The sequence below is a fragment of the Blennius ocellaris genome (genome assembly GCF_963422515.1).
Source record: "Blennius ocellaris genome assembly, chromosome: 12".
Taxonomy (NCBI): Eukaryota; Metazoa; Chordata; class Actinopteri; order Blenniiformes; family Blenniidae; genus Blennius; species Blennius ocellaris.
Window position 1 is genome coordinate 16,933,103 of NC_137661.1, and position 25,355 is coordinate 16,958,457.

The 25,355-nt window shown below is 41.4% G+C and overlaps 2 protein-coding genes across 2 annotated transcripts in view; one reads left to right on the forward strand and one right to left on the reverse strand.

The window, feature by feature from the left end:
* Positions 1-2,687, reverse strand: dio1 (iodothyronine deiodinase 1). Its single transcript, XM_080506225.1, has 4 exons — positions 2,333-2,687; positions 2,102-2,245; positions 1,455-1,654; positions 1-1,066 (listed from the first exon to the last, which is right to left on the reverse strand). Exons 1-4 carry the CDS (start codon positions 2,667-2,669, stop codon positions 1,001-1,003), a joined length of 747 nt encoding a protein of 248 aa, XP_080362351.1. The 5' UTR covers positions 2,670-2,687; the 3' UTR covers positions 1-1,000.
* A 4,984-nt stretch (positions 2,688-7,671) lies between these two features.
* Positions 7,672-25,355, forward strand: part of glis1b (GLIS family zinc finger 1b) — a 77,517-nt gene continuing 59,833 nt past the window's right edge. The window contains exons 1-2 of the mRNA XM_080506198.1: positions 7,672-7,854; positions 8,027-8,350. Coding sequence (XP_080362324.1) covers positions 8,056-8,350 — 295 coding nt within the window. The 5' untranslated portion in view covers positions 7,672-7,854; positions 8,027-8,055. The remainder of the gene's footprint in view (positions 7,855-8,026; positions 8,351-25,355) is intronic.

Sequence of the window (25,355 nt, forward strand, 5' to 3'; positions counted from 1 at the left end):
CTTTAATTGGTAAGAGAAGTGACAATGCAACAACAAAATGGTATACAACGGTTGTTTATGTGCAGTTCTACTTCATCTCATTTTGAATCGTCCATATTATCGGCATCAAAGTAGTTAAACGGCTTACCTCATTCCCAACATGGAAAGCAAATGTGTAAGTCACGTCTAAACTCTGAATCCGATGCTAGTCTCTATCCAGGTCATTGAACAATGTAAACGTCTCCACTAAATGACAATTTTGTCCGATACAGACGTTATTGAATAAATTGTAATGCAGTGAGTCTGTCCAAGAATAAATACTCCAATGTCCATCAGAAGTTTCCTACTTTTAAGTCATCAAACCACAGCGATTCAAGGTTTGCACTGTGATCATCATGTAAAAAGCCATTCTGCTTTGATGTACTTTGGAGTATTCGTCAACAAATATCTCTACGATTTAAGGCAGTACAACATAGTACACTTGTGCTCAATAGCAAGTAGAAAATTAGTACTTCCAATTATTTCAACCTTAGGCAAGTTTAACAATAAAAATTAAGGCAGCTTGGAATTTCTTTTTTTTTTTTTAAATCATGGACACGTAAACAACATTCTGTACACTCTGTCCATACAACATAAACCCAGAGTGAACTTTCTCTCCCTCTCTGCGTTTCATTTCATCTGGCTGCAGAGGCCAAGGGTTTGATCTGCAGCCGTCACTAAGAAACGGCGAGAGGCGAGTTCACACTCGGAGGCCGACGTTAACGGGACAGACTGAAGGCAGCATCGGTGCAAGTTTCAACAAGCGACAATATTTTTGTCCTTTGTGGTTGATGCCAAACAGTGACTCTGTGACTACAAGCAGATGTAGCAATATTTTGTTTTGAGCTGGACAGAAGAGGCCGCATAGTATTATGTCGAACATTACGCCAGGTTTTTAATCTCGAAGCCTTGGTCCCTCAATGGAAAACAACCCTTCCTTCATATAAAAACCATGAGATGGTTTTATTTAATTAAAACAACCTTATTTCATCTTCTGCAGAAATGACTGCACCGCTTCTGGTTTGTAGCCCCAGGGCCCCTTTTCTCCCTGGAAGAAAAAGATGAAAACTTAATAAATGACAATATGCCATACCAGTTTTTGTGAAGACGCCACTTAAATTGGATTGGGGTGGGGCCTCAAAGTTTCATACACATGCTGTAGTCACGTAATCTACATTTCTGGCGCGACTCAAGTCTGGCTGCATGCCAGGAATTCTTCTGTTGTGTTTGTTTTTTCCATCCTCACGCAATAGCGTGAGCTGAGATAGTGCAGGGACCCTCACACTCGTATTGCTTCAAACCACACAGTTGCATGAGAAAAGGCAGCGACTATAAAATAAACATCCCCCCCCCCCCTCCTTTTAATGCCCTATAAAATTGCTATTAAAAAAAGAAATAGATAAGTACTTCAAGATTTTGTGTTACACGGATCTCACCTTAAAGACGACCTTTCCTGCCTGCAGTACGTAAAGCCTCTCTGGCATCGCACCGTATTTAATACCGGTGGTGTCACTCATCTCGTCCACCACCACGGGGCAGAGGGGCTCCTTCTGGACCAGAATCTGTGCTGCAGACAGCCTTTCCTCCAGGCTCCTGTGGCGCTTGATGTCAATATTGTTGGCGAAGGCCCAACCATCTAAAAAAAAAAAAAAAAAAACAGTGTAGCAAAACAAAGTTAAATAGGATCCACATCTTTAACCTCTGGTGGGTTGAACATGTAAATTGTACCAACACTGCAGACTATGACTTTTGTGGGTTTAAATCTGCAAGCCAGTATTTGCAGCATCATTGATCATTAAACTGCAGGTTTGTTTGTTTGGGTTGTTTTTTTTAATTCCCCACAGAGGAGAGCAAGTGAAACAAAGTGTACATTTTTCATGCATGGCTTGTGTGTTTGCAGAGCCGATAAAGTAAATATGTTGGGGGGAGGGGGGTAATTTCAAGTTTCCCCTGTGAGTGTTATCTGGCTTAAAAGTGCTTTCACTGTTGGGTAAAGCAAAAAAAAGTGGAATCCATCAACTCAAAGTTTGCTTGTCTTCTTGCTTGATCCCTTCTGACAACAACACCTGTTGACTTCACTCACCTGTTGAATGAGCCTCTGCGATGTAGACCACCAGGAAGTCGGCCACATCGCTGAAGTCCCTGACGAGTTGCTTGAACTCATCAAGTTTGTACATAAACGGGGGTCAGGTGCAACTCCCGAAACTCAGCACCAGCGGTCTGTTATCTGAAGATAAGACACACACGCACTCAATACAACTCAGCACGAAAACACGCAGCCAAAGAAGACATGGCAAAAGGAAAACAACCTCACCATGCAGGTATTTCCAGATGCTGGTTTTTTCTCCCTCCATGGTTACCACAGGTGTGTCCGGAGCCCTTAGTCCCTTGAAAGCCTCGTCCCCGAGAGCCTGCCACGTGGTCAACAGGGCAGTTTTGAAGAAAGTGAAGGACATGAAGGTGATACCCCAGTCCTCGTACTTAAATATTGGATTCTGGGTCATAGTGACCGATTCACCCAATTTCAAGATCTTTTTCTTGGCGAGGCTTGGAGAGAAGAAATGCAAGATCCTGAGGCCGACAGTGAGCCCCAACACAAAGAAAAACGTGGACACGGCCGATGCATAGAGCATCAGCTTTTGCAGCAGCATGTTTGCGTGTTGCCTCCCCAGGAGTCGCTCTGGTCTCTGCGTCTCACTGCGTTGAAGTCGGCTCCCTCCCACTCCACTTTGATAACTGAGGCGTTCATGGACACTCGGACTTTCCTCACTCCGTCACACTGTCGCCCTAATTGAAGACGCCCAATGTTCAATCAATCAAAAATAACCAACCAGACTGAACGTTTATTATTCCGGTAAAACAAAAACTTAAGTGATCTTTAAGAATCAGCAAAGCAACTATTTTCCTCAAGTGTCTCCTTGACTTTTTTGTGGTTGTGCAGATGTTTACTGTTTATGGGGCAGTGTTTAATTGTTGCCTAGAATAGAGAAAGGCCATATAAAACAGACTTTGCCCCTAATATATTGCAATTATTTGGAGCAAAGTGTAAATTTCACTTGCCAGAGACAAAAAATTGACAAATCACCACAGTTTTCACCAGGCGAGGAAGAGTTTAGTGGTCTGAGCACCAAGGGTGCAGAAGAATAGTAATTCCTCAGAGGGATGTGAAAAGTCTGTCACAAAGACAAGTGTTTTGAGGCCCTAAATGTACATGAAAAGTGGGGAAACTTTGCAAACTCATCAAGACTGAAAAACCAAGACTGGATAAGAAATTTGGTATACCTATGTTACACTCCAAGACGCACAAAAAAGTCTGACCGTACAAATTGGAAAACCCAAAAAGAGGTGGGCTATGTTGAAAAATATGGCGGATTTTGGCCCACATTTTGAAACTTTCAAGAGTGAACCCATCCTCGGGGGTAATCTAATTTACATCTAGTTTGTTTCTGTGGATGGAAACCGATTCATCAGCAAAAGTTCCTGAATCCTGATGATGTAGCCGCTAATTTAATTATTGTTGCTATAATTGTACAGCTATAGAGTCAAAAAACAGCTTCCTACACATGTAAACATTTAGGAGACAGAAAGATAAATAGGTCTAAGACAGCTAGACCTACAACAGATTATTATTGTTTTGGAAATTAAGAAAGCAAAATGTAATCAGCACTGGTATTGAAAATCAGAAAAAGAAGGTTGCTTTTGTCCAATCCCTCAGGTTACTCTGGTTTCCTCCCACATTCCAAAGACAGACATGTGAGGTTAATTATTGACCCTAAATTGCCCCGAGGTGTGAATGTGAGTGCATGTGGTTGTCCAGCTCTCTGTGTTTTTGCCCTGTGATAGATGTGACCGGTGTCTGGTGTTCAGGGTGTATCCTGCGCTCGTCCTTACCTTCCGCGATTCCACCTGGTCAAACTGGATTTATTAACTACAGACACTCCTTCTTAATGTGAGACAACTCCTCAACATCAGGTACAATCGATCCACCTCAATACCAGAGGCTGTAACTTCACCGGATGCAGAGAGGGCAATTGCGATTGCTATCAGATTGAATCCCAACAACATAGCAGGCGTCGGCAACTTTGGGGTCGAATAGAAAACTTGTGTCAATTCAGACGACCTGCTGTTACTGGTGTCAAACATCTCCGTCTCCAGTCCAACTACCCTTGAAATCTTCAAATCATTTGGCACAAGATCAGGTTATAAACTCAATCTGTAACTACATGCCTGCATACCTTGCCCCTTGCATTTACTTCACTGAAAAATGTGAAGACTTATCTTAATGATTTCCAGCGTGTCTCTGAAAAATTACTTTAGAAATTTTAGCTGGGAAACACAGTGATGTAGTGGTGGCCTGGTGGACGGTGGACCTCACAGTAAAAATGTTGCCAGTCAGTTCCTGTGGGGGTTTTTCTGTGTTGAGTTTTCACACACACACACACACACACACCCTACAGTATATATGTAAAGTATTCACAGCGCTTCTCTTGTTCCCACATTTTGTGGGAAAAAGCCTTATCAAAATGGACTAAATCCCCCCCCCCCCCCCCCCCCCCCCCCCAACACTTCTGCACACAATACTCACAATGACAACCTCAATCATTTTTCCTTCTTCTTTTAATGATTTCTAAGAAATTAAAACTAAGCAATAACATGTTGGACTCACAATATTCGTCCTGCAGCTCAAAATTGAATTCGGGCACTTCCTGTTTCTACTGATCATCCTTGAGATGTTTCTACAGCCTAACTGAAGTCCACCTGTGGTGAGTTCAGTTGGTTGGGCGTGATTTGGAAAGGCACACGCCGTCTATATAAGGTCCCACAGTTGACATACATGCATGTCAGGACACAAACCAGGCATGCAGTCAGGGGTGTTGTCTGTAGACCTCCGAGACAGGATTGGCTTGAGGCACAATATTTGAATATCTGTCAGAGAACCTTTTAGAGGGACAAAAAGTTCCGCAGCAGTCGACCAATCTGGCCTGTGTCATAGATTGGCCTGATTGTAGCTACTCCTTAGCGAAAGTTTACAAGTTTGGTTTGCAGATGTTTTTCAGTGGGAGGAACTGGGAGACCAGTCAGGAACGATGAATGCAGCAATGTACAGTCACATCCTAGACGAAAACCTGCCACAGCTCTACGAATGTCCTTGAGTGGCCCAGCCAGAGTCCAGATTTAAATCCGATTGAACATCTCTGGAGATCTGGAAAAGGCTGTGCACTGCCTCTTCCCATCCAGCCTGATGGGAAGCCGAACTGCATAAAGACCAGTTTGCAAGCTTCTGGCATCATATTCCAAAAGACTGCTGCTGCCAAAACTACGTCGAAAAAGTATTGTGTATAGGGTGTGAATACAATTTCTTATTTTGTTTTTAATTTTTAATACATTTGCCAACCCTTTTTGTGTCGTCATTATGGGATACTTTGTGTAGAAATTTGAGGAAAAAGATATTTTCCAGCCGTGCCAGTTTGCCTGTGTTCCCGTCTGTCCAGCGGTCTTGTTGTAGGTTTCGTGTTTCATATTTGGATTTTGGATTTCGGCCTCTGACACTTCTGCTGCATGACGATGCCTCTGCATGATTTTTTATAAACATTTCCATCGACTCAGATCTTTGTATGAACAACTGTCTCTTCTGGTTACATACTGCACCTCTGAATGTGTGTGTGAATGGTTGAATGTGATTCACGATGTGAAGCACTTTGGAACGGCTCACGCAGTTAAAAACCGCTATATAAGTGAAGCGCATCTACCATTTCTCTAGCGTCATCGACGTCAATTTGGAATTTCACAGTAAAATGGTGTGCATGGATCACTGTTACTGGAAGTGTTCCTGAATTCAGTACAGAACCATATTTGTTCTTAATCCTGTGAAGCCTGAGGTCCTGAAGATCACAAGCATGTTGACCTTCAGTTTCGTGCCCAGCATGCACATATTTCTCCAAATTGTCTGAAGCATTCGATGATAGATTGCTCTTTAACAAAACTTTTATCACAGTGTCCTTTCAAAGAACCTTTTCTGAAATTGGTTAGATGACTTTAGGGTCCTCGCAGATGCAACAAATTCTGCCTATTTATTCCTGGGACCACAGCACCCTTACCGACCCATCCTCGTAGTCAAAAGAAACTGGTCCTCTTGCTGTTTCTTAAACCAGTACTTCTTACGTTTCTGGGTTTCTACAATCATGTTCATATTACTTTACATTTTTGGATAAACTGTGTTACATTGAACGGGGGAAGTATTGTTTTCTTTTACTGTACTGGTGTGAATATAATTTGGCTGAGAACATCCGAGATTAGAACATCAGGGAGGTTCCCTTTGAGCATTGTTCTCTCTCTCTCTCTCTCTCTCTCTCTCTCTCTCTCTCTCTCTCTCTCTCTCTCTCTCTCTCTCTCTCTCTCTCTCTCTCTCTCTCTCTCTGTGTGTGTGTCCCCTCCATCGCTATCTATCTATCTATCTATCTATCTACCTATCTATCTATCTGTTTGTTTATTTATTATGAATTGGATCATATGTATGTAATCTATCATTTCCTATTTCACATGAAGTCATCACGAAATCCAGGTATTCCTGTTGCTTATTTCCTCAGTTGTAAAACCGATACCGACTTTAATTGTCCAATACTATAACTAGTCCTTACTCGTCCCCTTTTACGACTTTTACAATGCGCGACATATTTGCTCTTATTAAAATGTTTCTGCAAAACAAGAACAACGTGCGCAGCAGCTGCTGCTGTTTCGGTCACCTGGTTCTTATAAACCAAAAAAACCCTCCACCAAACAGCCACAAGATGGCGCTGCAGAATAGAATTTCAGCATGAACACTCCTGGAACGAAAGTATTATATGGTCGTAAAATGAATATGAAACTAAACAATTACTTTTGAAAGATCACCAGCTAATTTTCTTCGTGGAGTCCCGAAAACATTTCAGTTAATTCACTATCTTTGTGATTTGTGATAATCGGCATCAGTCCCTGCCCTCCCATTTATTTGAGGCACACATTATAAAGTGAATATCGAAAGCATCAAACGGGACACATTATTGTGCAATATCAAAACGGTTGCTTTCACGTTTTTATTCAGATGTTTGAGAAGGATGCGCATTAAAAGTGTCTCAATTAAAATCCAACCCTGGAAGTGAAACAACAGGTTTCATATGGAGACGAGTTTCACATGAAAGAAAGAAAATAATAAAATGCAGAAAAATATCTGTGTAGGTGTCAAGGGAGTGTTTTGTGCTCATCCTCATCTTAAACCGCACCATTTTTTTTCCTCATAAGAAATATCATTTTTCCAAGATTGTAATCATTAATTTACATTTAAACGAAATGATCGATGTGTGGTTATGTTCCTTTGAGATACTCTCCCACATTATGGATACAGTTTTCTACAATATGATCTGATGACCAGTATCATATTACATGTGTGACACCGGATGCGTTATTACTGATGGCGCAGTTGAAGACTAAGCGCGCTGCGTATCTGGATCCAGATGTTCACTTCCCACAGAAACACGGACGCAGTGTTTATTGGTGCTGCTGCATCCTGAAGACCCGTGGAGCTCCTGGGTGTCAATCTGGGGAAAGCAGGGGGCGAGACAGAGATAGAGAGATAGAGATAGAGAGAGAGAGGGGGAGAGAGAGAGCGAGAGCGAGAGAGAGAGAGAGAGAGAGAGCGAGAGCGAGAGCGAGAGAAGCGCATGTGATGCTGAAGTGTGATGCCCACTGAGAGGATGCTATCGATCAGGCTTGCAAATGTTTTCCCTCTTCTCCGGTTTGACAAACGTGCCGATGTGCACAGCTGAGCTCTCTCGGTTCCCTGTAAACCAGATGGACATGGTACGTTTGATCGCTCAAGTTCCTTTGAATGCATGTTTGCGCACGAGCTGTCTCCTAAACACGTGTAGTGGGGACGAGAAGGACCACACGTCCTTGTTTGCAGTGTTTACAGTGGGGGGTTTTTTCTTCTTCTTTTTTTTTTTTTGAAAATTTTTTTTTTCCATGCGCGCAGGTAATGTGAGCAGCGGCCGCAAAACTTGCATGGGAAAGCAGTCATCAATGCAGGACTCCTCGGCGCTATTCGGGATGGTGAGCCACTGTCAGACCCCAGCTTTCGCGGACTTCCCCGGCCTGACACTGTCCGTGTACGGGGGGAAGGCGGACGTCTGTGCGCGCCGCGTCGGGAGCGCAGGATTCGGATCTCAGACGTGCCGCAGCTCCCACGACACCCTGACTCACATGAACTGCGCCAACAGCCCCAAGCGACTCTGCGAGGAAAAAGCGCATCTGTCGGGGAAAAGTCCGCGGCTGTGCTTCTCTGTTCCTCCGGTGCAAGGTAGGCTCCCCACAGGCGTTTAACCGACGCCGGAGAGGTGATTGGACTGTCATTGTTTTTGGACACGCATGATAAAAGTAAATATTGTCATGCTTTATTCTTCTTCCTTTTTTTTTTTTTTTTTTTTTTTTGTAAACCAGTTGAGTTAATTGGCAGCTGTGTCCATTCTACCAATTAACAGTTCCAGGGTATTTAAACGTGATAAAAGCATTCAATTCTCAATTTATGCAGCTTCAATAATCCCAATGGCCAGCTGCTCTGTGTTAAAATCCCCCTTTTCCAGTTATAGATGACGCCTGCTAATGAAAATCAGAGCACACTTGGATCATTGGCCAGTTCATAAATAACCCCAGAATCAGAGTGCTGTCTCCGTTGCACACTGAAAGCATTTGCAGCAATATACAGTCTGTGAAGTATCTGCCAAACAAATGTGCATTTCCTCTGTGTTCTTGTAATTCATAGCACTAGAAGTGATTATTTCAGTGGTGGCAATGTCAAGTTTGAAAAGTTCAAAACAATATTCAAAGAACAAAAATAATTCAGAACATTTTTTGAGGATATTTGCTTCAAGAGTAGTTTTGTACATGTTTAAATAGTTCAAAATAATATTTTTTTTTATATGCCTCTAAAAGTGATGGTTAAAACAATTACACAGACGAAATAAGCACTGTCACACAGATCTATAGCATCCACAGTGGAAACTAGGTTTTTCTTGTCTGTGGCAGTCTGCTCCATCCTGTTTAGACAGTGTGTTGTTGTGAGAGGGTGGAGGTAATTACAGCCCCCCTCCTAAATTATGATTGGACTGAACAGACCTTTATATTAGCAATCATCCTTGCAGCAAGAAGAGGATCAACGGATTTGATTACTGTTTCTTCTTTCTAAACACGAACCATATGTCTGCTGAATGTGTCTCGGCATTTATGAGTTCTCTTGGAGCACAGTTGTGCCCTCAGCCCTCCATCCCCAGCATCCCCAACCAGAATGAATCGACTCATTGTCTCTGCAACGCTTTTGAACTCACTTCCCGTAAATTGTGGGAATGCAAGATGTGTTACGTGTTTGTGGAATATGCTGTATAGATTAACATTGGACGGCGCAAATGAATATACACTTTTGTTGTTGTGGGTCTGTGAAGCAAGCAAATTGTGATTTATTGATTTATTCATAGGTTTTATGAATTTAAATAGCTTTCTGCAGTGTATTTTCTTCAGTGTGTTGAGCTCCACTTCAAAACACTTTTCGGGCTACAGAGGAAATTTGTTCTCACATCATATTTCAAGGTTTCGCCCAGTAACACGACGTTGTGTTCATCCTGACGCGTACTTTTATTCTGCTGCACTTCATGAATATTTGCTGTATCTCAAAGTTGTTTTATAGTCTCCTTTGGTGAGAATGGAGTATGAAAGTGATCTCGGTACTCATCAGTCTTTTGTATCACGCCTCATTTCAGGCTGATCGTGTTACACACTCCCATTTGGGGACCGAGCCGGAGTTTAAGCCGCATTCTCAACCATTACTTTAGATTTATACTGAAAGGAATCGCTGCATAAACATCGGCTGTAATATTTATCGCGGTGGAAGTGAGAAGACATCAGGGGAAGAACACACCGCAGTCAGGAGCTTTCTGGCGTTTTCAACATGCGATTGCAAAAATGATTATTCAGTGATAAAAGTGATTCAAAGGTGGGCGGCGATGTTTCATGTGATACTCAGAGGAAAGATGTGGTGTACCGACGCTTCTGAGTCGACTGCTTCCAGCTCCGCTTTGCTACTTTTCTAAGTCACACTGCAAAGCCACACTGTAAATGTGTTTAGAAAACGTTTTTTTATTTACATTGAAGTTGATATTTCTTTGATTTTCATTTTAAAGGCTGCTGATGAATTTTCCTAGAATCCATCAAGCCACAAATCACAGCGACTTGAGTCACACCCGGTGCTTTCGTCTTGAAACACGCTTGGCGCTCTTCAGGAGGGGCCAATCATCCAAACACCGCGAGTCTCCTGTGCTATAAATATTAGTGCCCGCCAGCAATAAAAATATTTAGTTTGCAAAGAAAAACACTTGACCTCCTTTAGTTGTATCGAGTTTGAATGAAGTGTGTACTCTAGCATCATTTGATACCTGACTGAAGTTTCTCCTGGCCAGAGCGATGCTGCTGAGTCTGTGAGCTTATTAGAGGGGAAAATGTTTGAGTTAGAGGAGTGAGTGTACTCAAGTGACTCGCAGATAAACTGCAGAGGTCCGTGTGTTGATTCAGCCTGTTGGAAGATGAGTAATGGACTTTTACATTTGATCATTGTCAGAACTTTTCACAATGCTCAGACTGATTTCGGTCTTCTTTTGCCCTGGGGCCCGTTCTACTGCCTCACAGTGACATGTCCTCTATATACATGTTCTCGCTATACATGTAGTCGGTACACTATTACACCAGCACACAAACCCACAGGATCATTTTCTGACACTCTACAAACAGTTGCTGAATGAGCCACATAAACTATATATGCCACACACTGACATTACCACATGTATACATATGCCTTTTTTTTTTTTTTTTTTTTCTGCGGCACTGGCACCAACGTTAAATTCCCTGATTGTGACTTAATTTCCTGTATTTCCCCCGGCATGATTTGTAGAATGTAAGAGTGCGGGGCGATAATACGACTGTTATGAGAAACAACCAACCGTTACAGCAGCGCTGTGAGTCTCTGCAGTGTCAGAGGCTTAATGACAGCTTCCCAGTAGCTTGTGAATAGTTTTAGTTTAGTTGTGCGTGTCGCTGTAGTGCTGTAAGGAAAACATTGAAATCTTTGGTAAAATAGGCTTTTGAGATCAAATGTTACAGCTAATTTATTTATTTATTTATGACACAAGAAAAAGATATTCATCCATGCCCAGGGAGAACAATGCAAACTTAACTACGACACCACAACCACCATGAGGCCCCAGTTCAGCTATTGATACTGTTGATTCAGTCGCTTATGAATCAGGCATTAAGAGTATCTCAGGACACAACTTTAAAACCAAACTTCACTTTGGTGCCACTGTCTTTCTGGATAGTCAAATCCCAAACATATCCAAACTGATGATTCTGTAAATGAACTATCAGGGAGAAGTTATCAGCCTCCAAACTGTCATTTTCTTTTTTATGGAATCAGACATACATTGAGCAGGCATATTGTGGTGTCACTTTAATATTACACATGTCAACTTTACTATACATCCTGATATTTGATTTATCCATATTTTTGTTTTGTGTGTGTGTTTTTACATGTTATACTTGTATGTATGTTGTATTTTGTGTCTGACCTGAGCTGTAAAATCTACACCCAAACCACATTTGACTTTTCAGAAAGCATGTCATTTTTCTCCCTTTGTAAAGCCAATTATCTTATTTTATTTCTCGCACTGAAGAAAATGACTGTTGGCTGAAGGTTGTTTTGTTCCTAAAGCATTAAATTGTAACAATATAATTGGTATGTTTTCAAATCCAAAGCAAATACTATTCTGTTTCTGGTTGAATTCCTGTCACTTCTGAGAAGTAGATCACTTCTCTGTAAAAAAAAAAAAAAAAAAAGGAAAGAAAAGGAAAAAAAAGAAAGAAAATCAGCTTGAACTCTAAAATATCAATTTATTCACGGTTTACTCATCATTTATGTTCTCATCATCACTGCCAGAAGGCAGCGGTGATGATGGTGTGCAGCTTTCTCTCCCAGATGTTGGGAAGTCTAATCAGCTGTCAGGAGCGTTTGCTGCTTGAATAGATTTAACCTTTTCTTGAACTTCTGGTTCTATTTGTTTCATTGCTGAGGTTGACCAGGATTTTCTTTGAGAAAATATTTTACTAGACAGTAAAAAGATTACGCTGAACATATTTTGGGCCCAGGCTTTTCAGCCCAGCTGTGCTTTACACGGGATGTGTCACCAACACGGCCAGACATCCTCTCCGTCTGCATTTGTGCTCCTAAATCAGTGGAAGTAAGTGCACATGCGGACCTGTTTATGTGTATCTAAGTAGTACAGTGATAGTAGCATTCTTTTTATGGGTTTTCTCACCAGCCAGTACATTCCCATGAGCTCAAGGTCCCTCAGCCCACATCTTTGCATGTGAGCTCAGCAGTGAGCTATGGACAAATGTGAGGGTGCTGCCTGGGAAGGGTGTAATGTTTGCAGCATGTTCCATTGATTCATAAAGCCGAGGCCCGGTGATGATTCGTTGTCGGTATTCCCGTAAACGTCTGCCTGAAATGCTGAGGAGGGAATGCTGGGTAATGGAAGGATATCTCCTCCTGAGTCACAGTCGCTTGAGAGGGAGAGTGAGAGAACGCCGCTCGTCTGGCATCTGCTTGGCTGAATCACCTCAATCAAACTTGGCCGCTGAGGCAACATGACGCGTGTGGAAACAGAAGAGATGTGGCACAGGAAGAGCTGTTTGCTTCAGCTTCACCAAGGTTGGATTCGCACACAAGTGTGAGAAGTATCGACTGCTGCGACATCACCTGAGGTTGTCTCCCGAACATCTGCTCAAGCCTGCTTCTTCCACAAATCCTTTTCTGGTCTTCGTGAGGTCAGATGTTTTTATTCTGATCTGACCTGCGTGGTATGCCTACGGTTTCTCATTCCAACCAAAGGCATCATGACTTTAATTCTTCCAGTGAATCTGAACAGTCATGCGGCAAAAAAAGAAAGAAAAAAAAAAAGATTTCTCTGGTTTGAGTAAGTGTCGAAATTTCTCTGGAATACTCAGAAGAATTGCACTCTGGGCCTCAGCTCAATCAAGAAAAAAACTGCAGCGTTGGCTTAGATATGTCATAATGAAAATGTATTTTTATCCCTAAGCTTGCCTTCAGAAGCACTCGCAAAAGTTTCACTCACTTTTGCTGATTAAAGGAAAAAAACCTGCCAGGACTTGTGAATCACACTGGAGTGGTGGAAAAGATAAAGAGACTCCTCTCCGATCAGGTTTGCCTGGACCGACATGCCACAGCTGACCACACGTCTATAGAGTCCGTATTACTCATGCATTTTCAGACGGCAGTAACTCCGCTTGCAGACCTTTCTCTGCGTATGACTTAGCGCATGGGTGGGTTTTCGATTTACATCTCGCCGGTGCCACTTGCTGTTCTTGGCTCAACGCTGCCGTGTTTCATCAAAGAAAAAAATCTGCTCCACTCCGACTGTGGCAGCGAAGACGGCCGACAACCAGCGTGCAGCGCTCTGCCAGAGGGGAGCGGAGGGCTGACTGAGGCTGCACAGCTGTCAGAGAGAGAGAGAGAGACAGAGAGAGAGAGAGAGAGAGGGGTGATACGACGTGGATATAAGGGCCGGGGCCTTTTGCTGACCTCCACAGCCGAGTAGTAAAGACTCTGGTTATGTGTGTATCAAAGAGGGATGCTTGTCATCGGAGTCACCTCCCGTTTGATTTACTTTTTTGTACGTCATGTCCAGTGGCTTGTGATTGAAACAAGTAGAAAACACTAAATTGGCGCCACCCTGGATCTGTCTTTTAAAAAGTGCTGCAAGTAACAGTTTCGAATTCACGTAATACAAAACATGAACTTGTTGAGACAGTCTGAAAGTTTCTTTTTTTTTTTTGTTTTTGTTTCTTTTAGTTTATTTCTTTTAATTTACAACACATTTCATGTTGGAGTTTAATCAGCCAGCCAATCAAACATCGGCTTCAACCGAGTGGTCAAAAACAAACGGGCAAACATGATGCGAGCTGTGGCTGTTTTAATGCCTTCATTAGAGCGGAGGAGAAAGCAGCCAAAGAGCTTGAGTTTTATCCTCTCTCTTGTTCTCTCTGTCTCTGCCAGGAAGCTGCCATGGGGCAGTGCCCAGTCAGCTCACGGCACCATTGGCTGGCGCCGCCCCAGAGGACTATGAAAGACATTATAAAGTCTAATAGGGCAGTTTATATACTTTTATTAGTGCTTGTTAATAGTAGACGAGCGTTCTGGACCTATTAGTTATTCTCTAGTCATATGCAACACAATCCAGTCCCAGTGCTGAATAAACTTGCTCACCAGGACTAATAAGTACACAGAAGAAGGTTTCTTTGGGAACATTTGTTTTTTACTTGTGGGATTGTCTGTGAATGATGAATGCGGACATCAATCACAAGCCCCAAGTGTGACAACTACAATGCAGATTTACGCTGCATGTATGTGCACGACGTCGTGACAGATATAGATCTGTGTGCATTATTGCCCTAGATAGAGAGCCAAGTTTCATTACAGTCAGCTTCTATTGAATTATCTTTTGAAGGGTTTTAAAGCTCTGACAAATCTTTGAGTCAAAATTTATTGTAGCTTATGTATTGTTTGAAGTCAAGACCTCGGTGCGTCGAGAGCAGAGTGATATCATCCTTTCCCTGCAGTTTCAGCAATGGAGCACAGGTGGACAAGTACTTTGTCAAAAATATTTTTCTTTTAGTAGCAAATCTGGACAGCAGAGTTCTGCCGTGATGGGAGGAAGTACAGGATTTCTGGAAAGCGAGGCTGGTGTTGTGTTCAGGTTAAAGCCTGTAAGCCTGTGTTGCAGGGAGCTGGGAGCCTCGCCAGGCCGACTCTGGATGTTAATAAAGTTTAGTGACTGGATGCCAACACTATGATCTGCAATGCTTAGGGTTATTTTTACAGACTTTTTACAGACAATTATATTTGAGGGAGAAGGCAGTTTTCAGAAGGCTAATATCAGAGAAAAGAGATGATGTATTTGATAAGAAGATTATGTTTTCCCACGATGCAGTGTTGTAGTTTGTCTTTTTTTTTTTTTTTTTTTTTTAATTGTTGTGGGGGACTATCCTCTTCGTGAAAAAAACCCAAAACAAAAAACATTGAAATTCTAAAATGGCAGATTAGACAATTGCATGTTCCAATTACTTTTGTATACTTTTTCTCTCCCAGACATGCTGTTTTGGTTTACACAGCCGTACCCTGACACCTGATATTTTTCTGATTACGACCACAGACGGAGGAGTGTTTTAAAGATTCAACTTTAAAAAGACTGACTCACGCGTCTCCTCAGTTTTCTCAGCAAATCCAAGGACTCTCAGTCTGTTTGTCTGTTAGTGCCTTTGTTTAATCACCATTGACGAATCAGTTGCCAAACGGGGAGTTGAAGGAAGCTAAAAAGACTCTGGCGTGTCGCTGCTGTCTTACGTTGAGAGTTGTCGGCGTGACTTCACCCTCTGGAATCGAACAGATGAGCTGGTTGCTCTGTCCAATAATTTCCACGAGAAAACAGTACAGACATCTGTTATCTTCTGGCTACTGTAGTATCAGTCTGTTTTACATTGACCTCATTAAATTTCAGAATCCCTGTTGGCATTGTTGTCCTGCAGTCGTAAATGAGGATAGAACTTGTACTGGAGGGACCACTGAAAGGAATCAAATCTCTCTTCCCTTGATTTACAGTTGCCAAGATTAAGTGAAGGACTCCTCTTTCCTTATTCGTAACTCAGGCTCATATGTGCTGCACAGTAAGTGTGTTAAATGGGTCCACATTACGCTGAGTAATAGCCTCAGTATGCACTCTTCATTAACATGCTTAACATTCCCCCTCAGACCCAGAAGTCGGCTGCTATAATACTCTGCTTAACACAAACACGATGTGGTACACTTATGATCTATCGTAGGGCTCGTTGTAGCTGTTTCAGAGCTGATGCGTGGGCTCTCATGTGTGTTTGAATCAAAGTCAAGAAAACGGAGGAGTCGCACTGCATCCATGGCGAGTTAAATAGACGTGCACTTTTTACCACATAATCATGGAAAGATCTCCAGTGAGGAGGTTTAAGTGCTGTGTTGCAAAATGATTTTGTTATGTTTTTTTTTTTTACTTGAGGATATATTTGTTATGTCAATATATATATATTTCTGTCCACTGTCCAGTTAGCTCACAATCTCTTTGTCCTCCAAAATGATTACAGCCAAGAGTAAAATAAACTGACACAAGTGTGTCTTGATCTGTAGGTTTGTGCTGGTGGTTTTCCTGATGTTTTCTGTCCAACATGTTTATACTCTGCACAATGTGTAGCCACCCCTACTCGACTGGATTTAAATCTTACATTTGTGTTACTTTAGTTTTGTGCGTTTGAATGTGCTGTATGTGTTTAAGGATTCGCATTTAAGAAAGGTTTAAAAGCCATTGAAAAGCAGACATGGGTGGGTTAAGTTAAAAAAATGGAAGCAAAGGGATCTTGGTTTAATAGAAACCAGGTCATAGCTGTTGTAGCAGGCTTGACATTTCCACCTTTTCCCCCTGGCTCAGTGTTCAAGCTTTATGATGAAGCCAAAAGTCATCAAGAAGAGCTTCATTCACCTTGAAACCGATATAACTAAGACTTTTGGATCTCCACAGACTGGACGCTCGTGTTCACACGGCTTCAATAACTAAAAAGCCCTCCCATTGCAGGAAATGTCTCGGATATATCATCAGAGGTATTTGACAAGAATAGTTAGCATGAGTAGCTGGCTTTTCCCCCCCCTGAATGTCCTCACTAAAGCTGAGTCACAAATTTAGTGGACCAATAGTGTGAGTGAAGAAGAGAGGAAAGCATTTTCTTCTTTCACTGCTTTCTGTTTTCATAACTTTTGGCCTTAAAAAAATCAGCTCACAACACACTTTGACTAATACTGATTAAAAAAAAAAAAAAAAAGACTACTCAGGCACTTTCAGTTCATATCGACAGTGATCTAATAGCCGTGTGTTCGAAAAGCGAAATGAATTAAGCTGCGTCAGAACCATGACAGCCAGGTGCTGAGCACTTGGCTCAGAGCGCTGCAGCTTCAGCCAATTGGAAAATGCTTTGCAGAATTTATCTGCACCCTTCTCCCCTGACAAATTATTTTATTGTTCCTACACAGTTGGTTTTCATTTATTTTTTTGGCTAATGATGGGCTGAGAGCATGTGTGTGATTGTTATTCCCTTATTCAACATAGATACCCTGAGTAGAAGTGCTCATATCTGATAGCACTCAGCTATGCAACAGAAACCAGCCAAAACATGGTACACAGATGGTATAACATGTACATATGGTGTACAGAGAAGGAAATCTTACTGTTACTTAAAGGCCAATCTTGATATGCTTATTACATTGCATGAACCTCCATGACATGACTTGAATGAGTGTCTATCAACCTGGTAATGCTGCTTCCTAAAGGAACAACTTTTGTATAATCTCCCCTCAGTGAACTCCCAAGCCCCTCTCCAAAACCTTTAATCACATTATTCAGTGTGTCTCATGTACTGGGACAAGTCGATATGCTGTGTGAGAGCTGCAGATGGGAGTGATAGGGAGAGACTCTGCGAGCGTCCGAGCCCTGCACTCTGCCTGACCCGAGCTCAGTACATCAGGACTTCGCTGCTAATCTTTTACAAATGCTGGGAGTCTCCATGACCGGGCCCTCGCTGAGATGGCTTAGTCAAAACAGCCCCGCTGCTCCTGAACACAACCTCGGCCTCCAGCCTAATTCAAACGCTGATTAACTAACAAATACCTGCTGCCTGCTCCTCGGTGCCGCACGGCCTTGCTCGCTCAGCCGCTGTGCTCCATAGAGTTTGACAGTGAGCCTGCCGCTCTGCGGAGGAGCACACAGGCCTACTGTGTTACAGGCCTTTTCAGGATTTGTTGGTAAAATGATACAGGACTTGTTAAGTGAGCAAGAATAAACACAGGCATGCTTCACTGATTGAGGAGACTTTTATCATTCAGAATGGAATTGAACAGAAACACTTTATTAATCCCAGAGGGAAAATCTTTGTTTAACCTTTTATTTAATCTTTCATTGTAGCCCCGTCCTCTGAGGAAGAACGACGTAAAAAAAAAAAGAAAAAAGAAGTGAAATCTGAAATTTTACTGAAACGCTTTGCCTGATCCTCTGTTACAATAATCAAAACACACATTAAAACCATTGTACTGAAAATTGATATTTTATTCTCTTCTTGTGAGCTTGTCTCATATCCAAACCATTATTTTCATTGAAGGAAATGTGGTAAATTGGGAAACGGTTCACAATGATCGTCATGGTGTACACAGCCAACATTTTGTCTGTTTGGATTAGTATTAGTGTTGAGAGAATCGGTTGGTTGTATCATCAAAGTCTTTTCTACCCACCAATGGATAAAAGCCAAACAAATATCTGCACATCTTCTAAAATCGCTTTATTCAACGTCGGGTCACATCAGGGTTGGAGAAGGTCCCAGCGGACTATTGGCGGAGGCAAGGCACACCAGTCCACAGATTAGAGACAGACAACCACACGCACTCACATTTAACATATACGGGTGAGTTCGTCACTAATTTAACTCAAACCACTGCTTTTCGACTGTGGGATGAAGCTGGGCTGTGTGGCGAAATGCAGGAAAACTCAAAAGCCCGAATCGGTCTTGGTTCACAAAGGGCACAATGAACTTCTCACACATGTGAAAATCATGAGGTGTTTAACCTCACTAAGTATGAGAAACATGAAGTTAGTTTTCAAACTGGCATTGATGCAGAAAATATTGTGAAATCCCACTTGTGGCTTTGACAGATATCGTACTCCTGTTATCTTTATTTTCATCCGTGGTGCTTGCTGCTCCTATCTGGTTCCACAGAAAGGGCAGTGAAACACTGACCTCCTGCATCATTTGCCAGTATTTCTCTTCATATATGTTTTTTTTTTCATTTGTAATTTTTTTTTTTAAATATTTGATACACTGGGAATATTAAATCTTCCACAGGTTTTTTTTGCAATAACAGAGTCATTATTGTTCCCAAGAATTCTGCTTTTTCTTCCAACCATAAAAAAAAAAAAACACAGTAATTTCAGCGGTGACTGTAAACTAAGTCGGATAGTGTCCTTAAAAAGGAATATTTTCACGAATGAACTGTACTTTGAGGGCCAGAAAGGATGCGGTTAAAAACATATTTAATGTATATTTACCAGAACGTCACTTCAACAAAACTCAATAGGTCTGGTTAGCCATGCCCTTGATAGCTTTAGCTGTAAATGTAAATGTATAGTTCACCACGGCACCCACTTTTACAAGGCCAGACTTGTCATTTGACACGAAAATATGGCCAATCTCGGCCACTGTAAAGATGCCAGTCTTCTACAAGCCTGGAGAGCTCTGAGCCATGAAGGCGCTCAGCGAGGGAGCCGAAGCATCAGTATATGTACCCTGCCGCCTGCCAAAGTACACTCATTTAACAGCACAAAAAGACTTGCACTGAGAACCCGCATGTTTATGTTAAGGGTGATGTAAAATGGCGAGAATTCATATTTCACTTCAAATTTTCTCTTTGGACATGGCGCCTCTCAATTTTTACATGCTAGGAAACAAACATTTGCATTTCAAAGTTCTCTTGAATAAAAATAAATGAAAAGCAAGCCCTTTTATGGCCTTGGAGACTCTATTGGAAAGCAGGTCAGGGACGAAATGAATATTTTGATGGTCCATAAAAGAGCTTCACAATGAATGCCAGTTTATGTGAACGGCTTGACGCATAGTGCGGACCAGAGCTCCTTGAGATTCTGTATTCAGTCATTATACACTCTCTCACCAAAAGTCCCCAAAAAACACACATCTAACAAAGGCCAACAATCCAAATGAAGACTGATTTCTTTATTTCTGCATCTCTTAGCATGGAAAGCTATCGATCAAACAATGTTCAATCATACCTTTATCACTTATAATTGACTGGGAACCTTTAGTCGTTTGTTTGCATAGTATTTTCTCATATAAATACTAGAGTATCTAGAGGAGGGTAGAGTACCTGGAGGAAACACACACACACACACACACACACACACAAAACCTATGACATTCATCCTATGAGGCAACAGTGCTAACCACTGCTCCACCGTGTGCTCCAATGAATACAATAAATATAAAACACCTGCCATTAAGTAAACACCACTCAGGACTGTATATAAGGACAGTAACATTTTCAGTGTTTATTAACTGTTTTAAGTCAATATATTAAAATTTACTCGAAAATACCACAATATTTCTTTTATTTTTATCACTGCTGTATTTTTTTTTTAACATTAGACATCAGTTAAAAAGCATTGGGTGTCTATAATAAATATAATATGAAACACATTTTCTATTTGTTTTATTTGTCCAAACATTTAGATGTTTAGATTATCTAGAGTCTGATTAGTCCTGAACATGACAGTGACCTTAAGAAGGTTATTGACAATTATAGTTACTATTGACTTGGTTAAAAGGAGTATAGTTACCATGGCATTACTTCTTGGAAGAGGAAAGCTTCGATCACAGACTGTGATTTAAGGATAATTAGGATGCATATAAATGTCCTAACACGCCATTTATATATGATAGACGGACCGACAGACAGACAGACAGCATCACTGTCAAACGCAGTAGAGTTACAATAACCTATTACATTATAACACGTGATTCCACTGCCAAGACCAGAGAGCGCATGAATCCCACCTGCAGATGTTACAGCCCATTCAGACGCATGATCTCAGTCACCCACTGTCGTCAGTGTGGAGTTAAATGTGGGGACAGTTGACACTAAGATAGATTTCACCCCAGAAAAAAACTGTGTCTTCTTCAAACTGTCTATAGCCACCTCCTCATCCAGATTGATTTCATGACGTTGAGCTCAGCGTCCAGAGGGTCACTCTTCTGAGGGATGCTGTGTCGCTGAGAAAATCAAATGTTGAATAACAAACAAAAGTTGTAAAGTGCCCAAAACATTTACATAATGATGAATTTATTATAGGCGTTAGGGTTAGGAATGACTATTACAGTCCTTATCAGGATCAACCAAAAAAAGCGTTTTTTGTCCTTATGCTCAATACACACATAATTTAAGAATTATCTCTGTTTATGCATTATTTAGTGTGTTGTTGCTCAAAGGTGCTGGGACTGAGTCCCATTCAGAGATGATATTTGTTTTGACGCTGAAATAATTTCTCTTCTGAGACAGAACTTGTGTCTCAACTGGGCCGTAACCCGTGGGCCGGCTCACATGGTGAGGGGACGCAGCAAGAGCAGAAATCATAACAAAGGGAATCTTATTACAGCCATTAAACAAGAGAAGGGAAAACACAGGAGGCCTTTAATGCCTGGACATCTAAAATGCTTACGCAGTGAGAATATATTTGCTCATAAAGCTCTTTGATGGTGGCCCTGTCCGTTCCAGCACACACGGCTCCTGTCTGTGTAAATAGCTACGCATTGACCTCCCACCGCACAAAATTGAATGTGTTTCCATAGGTGCCATTTGGTACCATTTTGGGTTTTTACAGGCCCCGCGGTGCCTTAGTCCCCGTGACCGCAGGGGCTCAGGAGTCATGCCATCTCCTCCCGAGCGGTGGCCGCCAGTACGCTCTCCCTTAGGCTGAAGATTAGGAGGTGACTATGAACGGCGGGGTATTCCTCCTCCTCCTCCTCACACAGCAGAAGTACGAAGCTCCGTTTGATGTTAAGTGATATATAATGTCTGGTGGACTGTCCGACTCAAGTTACTCAGAGTGAATGTTCTTGTCTCTATGTGTGTTTAGTTTTTTTTGTGAGTGTGTGTGTGGCTGTGTGTGTGGGGGGGGTCCTCGATGTTAAAGCCGTTGGTGAATGAGGACTCCCCACACAATAAAAGAATGGCATTGCTGACTTCCTTAGGTATGTGTGGTTTGAAACTCAACACAGGTTTGCTCAGTGGAAAACCTGGGGCCCTCTCTTATTTATTCTGTATATTTATGAAAACCCCAATTCTGTGGTGCCCTCTGAGTCAAGCAGGACGTCCCCGGAGCGAGGTTATGGTCATTTTTTCAGCTGGGTTTATGCCCTTTGGTGGCAGACTGCTGTGCAATAGCACATTTCTTCTTGGCCGGTTTGAATCGAATGGAGAATATGACCTATTTTGACATGTGTGTGTCACAAGTGGCAACAGCCACAAAATAATGACTCTGTGTAGTTTAGGGATTGGTTGTGAGTTTTTCCTTTTTCACTTATCATTTTTTTTCTTCCACCAAATCAGATATTTAACCTTATTAAGGCATAATCCTTCCTCACATATCAAACATACAGGTAAATCGGTATCGATTTCACTGAAAGCAAATTAGGCTGGAAACTCTAGTTTTGTCTGAAACTGTGTTGGAATCATTCATGGCTAGAGTACCACCAAATATGGTTATAAACTAAACATTTGTCACCTGCAGTAAAAAGCAGCAGGTAGTTTTTTTTTTTTAATTAAAAAACCATTTAAACATATGATTTGATGAAAGCTACAGGGAGCCACTATGCAGGGCGTAAAGAGTCAGGATTTTATTCTTGAAGTGTTTTCAGCTACAAATGACATATATGTTATTAACACAAGCTTAAATGTATTTGTTTCAAGAAGTGGTGGAATCAATGTTCCGTAGAAGGTAAATCATTTCACTTTAAAAACCATTATATAACTTTTATCAGGAGTCAAGTGTAGTTTGTGTGAGACACCTTTCATCTGGAGACTCGTGGGTTAGTGTGCATGCTGAAAGTAAAGGGTCCTGGAAGCACCGACATGAAACAACAGTTATAATCCAATGAAATATAAAGCTGTATCTGTGCTCTAAAACCAAATTGTGGGCCTTTGAAACACTTATTTTCCTCAAAAGGCTGCGTTTTCGAGCCGAGTTCGACCCCAGTCATCTTGACGGGCTGATTTTCATTGCGGGTACAGTGGAGCAGCGCTGACCCCAGCTTTAACCAGAGACTTCAAAAGCCAAAGCAATTACTATGCATGCTTTGAACATATCCTTTTCACAGAGTAACATTCCATTATTCTTCCTGCACTAAAACAACACAAAGTAAGAAAGAAGTAGGAAGTGAAATCGGAGTCAGCCTAAAACATCTGGTTTGGCCCTTGTTTTAAACAACTAGCATCCCCTCTGAGAATAACAGAAGGTTATGTGCACTGTGTGTAGGTAACAAAATAATCATTTTCAAATGTTGCTCCATCCACATGTGATCTAATTACCGACACTTAAATTCAGCCTCTCAGTTGGACCACCGACATTCAAGGCAATTTTCTTCCAGACGTTTTCCAAACTATTCATTTGTTGTTGTTTTTTTTCTCCCACTGCAGCTTCTAAACCATAAAAAATATACAGTAATTGTTGCAAATTGATCACTTGTTTTACAGAAGTCGTATAAGTCTCCTTACTTCTCAAACTATAATCGATGGCAGGAGGCGGTGCTGGGCGAGAAGAAGAGAGAGTGTCTGTCAGACGGGCCTCGATGCGCCCGCTACATGGAGATACTCGCATGTAGTGCGGTTGAGTTTGGCCACTGTCATTTCCATGGAATTTCCTGCCATCTGTGTCCAATCGAATTCTCTCACAGATCTGGGTCTGCTTGTAAATATTGGGTACTGGCTGAAGAAGACTGAAGGAGTGCTGTGAGTTTTGTGCTGACAGCTTCTCGGACGTTTGTGAGCCGGTCCCAGACACGGGAATGAGAAGAGACTAACAAAGTGTCACAAATTGAGGCTACAGTGGGAAAACACAGAGTCGGACTGTTCTGGGTGAAGAGGCTTTAATGTCTGCAATTACTCACGAGGAAATTGAGAACATAATTGTTGTTGTTTTTTTCCGGCGGATTTTTCATTATGTTATTTCATTATTAGTAAAACTCCTTACTTGTTATTACAGAAAGCAGAAGGATAGTTTGTTGACCACTTTGTTCAAGTTTGGTTGGTGGAATATCTTCACATTCACCAGACAGAGTTAGGTTGCAAACAGCTGCTCATTGTTCTCAAACAATGTCAACAATCGAACTTGTAAACATCTCAGAGGCTTAACTGCAGTGTGAGAATTACACATAAATTTAAATGAAACGCCTAAAAGCTGTTTAACGAATTGCGAATGAATGAAGAATTTGATTAATAAAGGATTGGGTTCTGGAGTTCTTCAATGAGTTGTCAACAGTGTAACACGTGTCACGTACAATGTGCTTTACATATCAACAGGTGCAAACATCAGGTTCAGGGTGTTGACTGTCCCTCTCACATGTTGTGAGTCCATTCAAAAGTGACTGCATGACGAAAGCCTGTTAAGTCACCGTATCATCTTCATTATGGTGATATCCCACTGTTACTTGGTTTCTTATACTGTTTTCATGTTATTAACTCTCTCTCTCTTTCTCTCTTCTTGTTTACTTGAAATAAACCACTAATAGAAATTGGGCAGGTTTAATCATTCAATGTCAGTGTTGAACTCATCACTCACAATTTTGACAGAACAAGTTGAGTGTCCGTTGCTCCTTGTTTACAATTTATGTCACAAAGAAGACAGCGACTGCTGCACCTTTCCCTCCCATTTTTCCACCTGTTTCCTAATGCAATTAAAAGTTCATTGCCAGTTAAAATGGAAACCAGTAGGTTCCATTCATTTTCAACACCGTTTTATTCAACGTAAGTCACCTGATGAAGTGACTCTTCTCAAGCAGGAACATTCTGTAAACTTAATCAAGTTATCTCCTTTTCTCTTGCAAACTTCACACCTTGTTTAAAACTTTTGAAATTCCTAAAAAGCACTGAGATATATAATAACTGTAGCTAAGGCACTAAATTACCTCGAGATTAGATTAAATGACAAATGTTCTTTTTTAACTATACAAAAAAAAAACTAGGAATCTAAGATTAGGACTTCTATTGTTTTCTTGTCCAATCATGTAACTCATTTTACAGACTCAGTCACTGACTTCAAGCACAAACACTTTTCTTTATTTGTTTGGCCTGACTGTTGTCGTCCAGCCAAAAACAAGTTGTTAAAGCTGGAACTAAAAGGATATCTGCCAACAGATTTATTAACAAAACCACCTCAAAACTATTTCATGTGTGTGGATTAAAAAGGAGTTTTACAACGTGCTTCGGTTTGCTCGTGAAAACCATAAACCCACACCACACGAGCTAAACCATCAAAATCTCAGCATACATAACTTTATCAGAACATAAACACAACATCCATATATGGAGATGTTTTCTTTAAATAATAAAATCATTA